At 43.3% G+C, this 2,141-nt stretch overlaps 1 protein-coding gene across 1 annotated transcript; it reads right to left on the reverse strand.

Moving 5' to 3' along the window:
* Positions 1-960: 960 nt before the first annotated feature.
* LOC121966161 (tubulin polyglutamylase complex subunit 1-like) lies at positions 961-2,137 on the reverse strand (the record flags this gene model as incomplete). Its single annotated transcript, XM_042516270.1, has 1 exon — positions 961-2,137. A coding segment is annotated over one exon (663 nt), but the record flags the coding sequence as incomplete, so codon positions are not given.
* Between the last annotated feature and the right edge of the window lie 4 nt (positions 2,138-2,141).

A 2,141-nucleotide genomic window follows, 5' to 3' on the forward strand; every position in this document is an offset into this window, starting at 1 on the left:
TACTGCTGTCTATTGAACATAGCCATTTAAAAATAGTCTTTAAAAATGACAGACTAGGCAATTCTGCATCACATTTCTTATTGACTTATAGGTCAGAATAGCTATTTCTTTCTTGTAATTCTTTTTTATTGATTTATGTGAATGTACAAAAACAAATACACAATTAAATGAACACAAAGATCCTTCAATAACGTAAAAAGGGAAAATAATTAAATAGATAGATAAAAGAAATTAAATTAAAAAAAAAGAAATATAAAAATAGGTAGAGAAAAAGAAAAGAAGGGAGGTAATAAAATAAAATCAATACATAAATGAAATAGGTTGAATAGCTTTGTTTCTTAATATTACACAGGACAGTTCTATGTTCTTAAATATTTTCTTAAATTTCATTAATAAAGTGCAGGAGAGTCGGCTTGGTTTCTGACCATTTGTTCTTATGAATATTGAATTTTCTTGAGAGTTGCATGACCTGAAATGTGAGAAATTGTTTGTATGTTGTTTTACATTCAGTATAATAGACCTTTAAATGTGCGAATTTGCTTTTTCCTTGTCATTTTCCAAGACCATTTGCAGATGGTTTTATAGCCACATCTTTTCCCCAGATATGTTTTCTGCTACAGAGCCGTCATGAGGATGCGTGGCTCACATCAAATGGGGTGCCAGTTTCTGATAAAGGGTTAACAAAACAATAGAAAGGATAAAACATAATGCAATATAACAGCATCACAAACTCTCAGTTTCTAATCAACATCCCTTTCAACAACAAAGGAGGATTTATTACAGGGCTGATGTATTGGATCGTGTTAGATGTAGATCAGCACAGAGTGTTACTTTCTAATCTGAGCATTTCATGGAGCAGGCTGAGCAATAATGGAAACTGACAGGATCAATACTGATCTCAAGGAAAACATTTCGTCTATGAAAGAAACTCCTTCACACAGCGCCGCCGCTGCTCGCTTATTCACTGCAGATGTCGATTTCTCATCTGGTCCACTTTAATGAGTTCAATAACAGACATCAAACAATATGTTTTACAATTAGTGTCATCTTCCAAACAGTGAAATCATAGCTTTCATTAGTGAGTGGAGGTAAAATCTGTGAGTGCAGGTTAGAGGTGAGAGGACGTACAAAGACGAGATTTACTCGAGGGCAGGGACACTCAACTTGCTTTTCCAGGGGGCCGCTTTTGCAAAATGACAGGAGGCCAGGGGCCATCAGGGGCTTAGATAGGACCTCTTCTGAGGGGTGCGGGGATCCTCACTGGCATGCCGTTTTTTGCACTCTGGCACCTTATGTAAACTAGAAGTACAAAATTATTCCCAGGGTGAATTATTTAATTTGAAAACGGTTTGGGGGCCATGTGGCACCTGATCAGGGGCCTGATTTGGTCTGCGGGCCATAAGTTGAGTATCACTGCTCGAGGATATACTTCAGATTGCTTTACATTCATAAATTATAAAGACAGACAGGAAACCTATGACACAAGTTTAACACGGGTGATAAAGAGCTCTGCAGCTGCGTTCTCAAACTCTTTGGCGTCCATATTTCCACCCGGGCCCCGTGTCTGCGCTCCGGACATCGCCTGACCCAGCTTGTACGGAGAGATCTTGGCACTGGCCTCCAGGTAGCGTATAGCCTTCACGTTAGCCTCCAGACATGAATTTGCTTTACTATTAGCATTAACGCAGCAGTTTGCTTCACATCCTTGGGAAGTCTCCAGAGCTTCCTTTAAGGTCCCGAGCACGGCCAGGCACAGCGGCCGCGACGCAGGCCCCTCGTCTGGGCTACACACCTCAGCATAGAGCCTCTGAGCCTGCCGGATGTAGTCTGAGAAAACTGCACATGTGAGCACACCATGACGGAAGACGTCATAAGGGACAGCCTCGTGGTCTTGGCAGTGGAGGCGTCGGAGGAGCGGGGCGGAGGTGGAGGCAGGGACTCCTCCCTCACTGCACAGGCACTGCAGAGTCTGTGTGTACAGGCCTCCTCTCACTCCTCCTCCTCCGGCTTCTGTCGGGCTGTTGGTGCAGGAACCATCAGGGCCCTCAGGAGCCTCAGCTGCACGTCTGCGGGGCCCCGTGAGGTTCAGAAGGTCGTAGGCCACACAGACGTTGTTGCTGAATGCAGATCTGGTTTTTACA

Source organism: Plectropomus leopardus, unplaced genomic scaffold (assembly GCF_008729295.1).
Source record: "Plectropomus leopardus isolate mb unplaced genomic scaffold, YSFRI_Pleo_2.0 unplaced_scaffold23323, whole genome shotgun sequence".
Classification (NCBI taxonomy): domain Eukaryota; kingdom Metazoa; phylum Chordata; class Actinopteri; order Perciformes; family Serranidae; genus Plectropomus; species Plectropomus leopardus.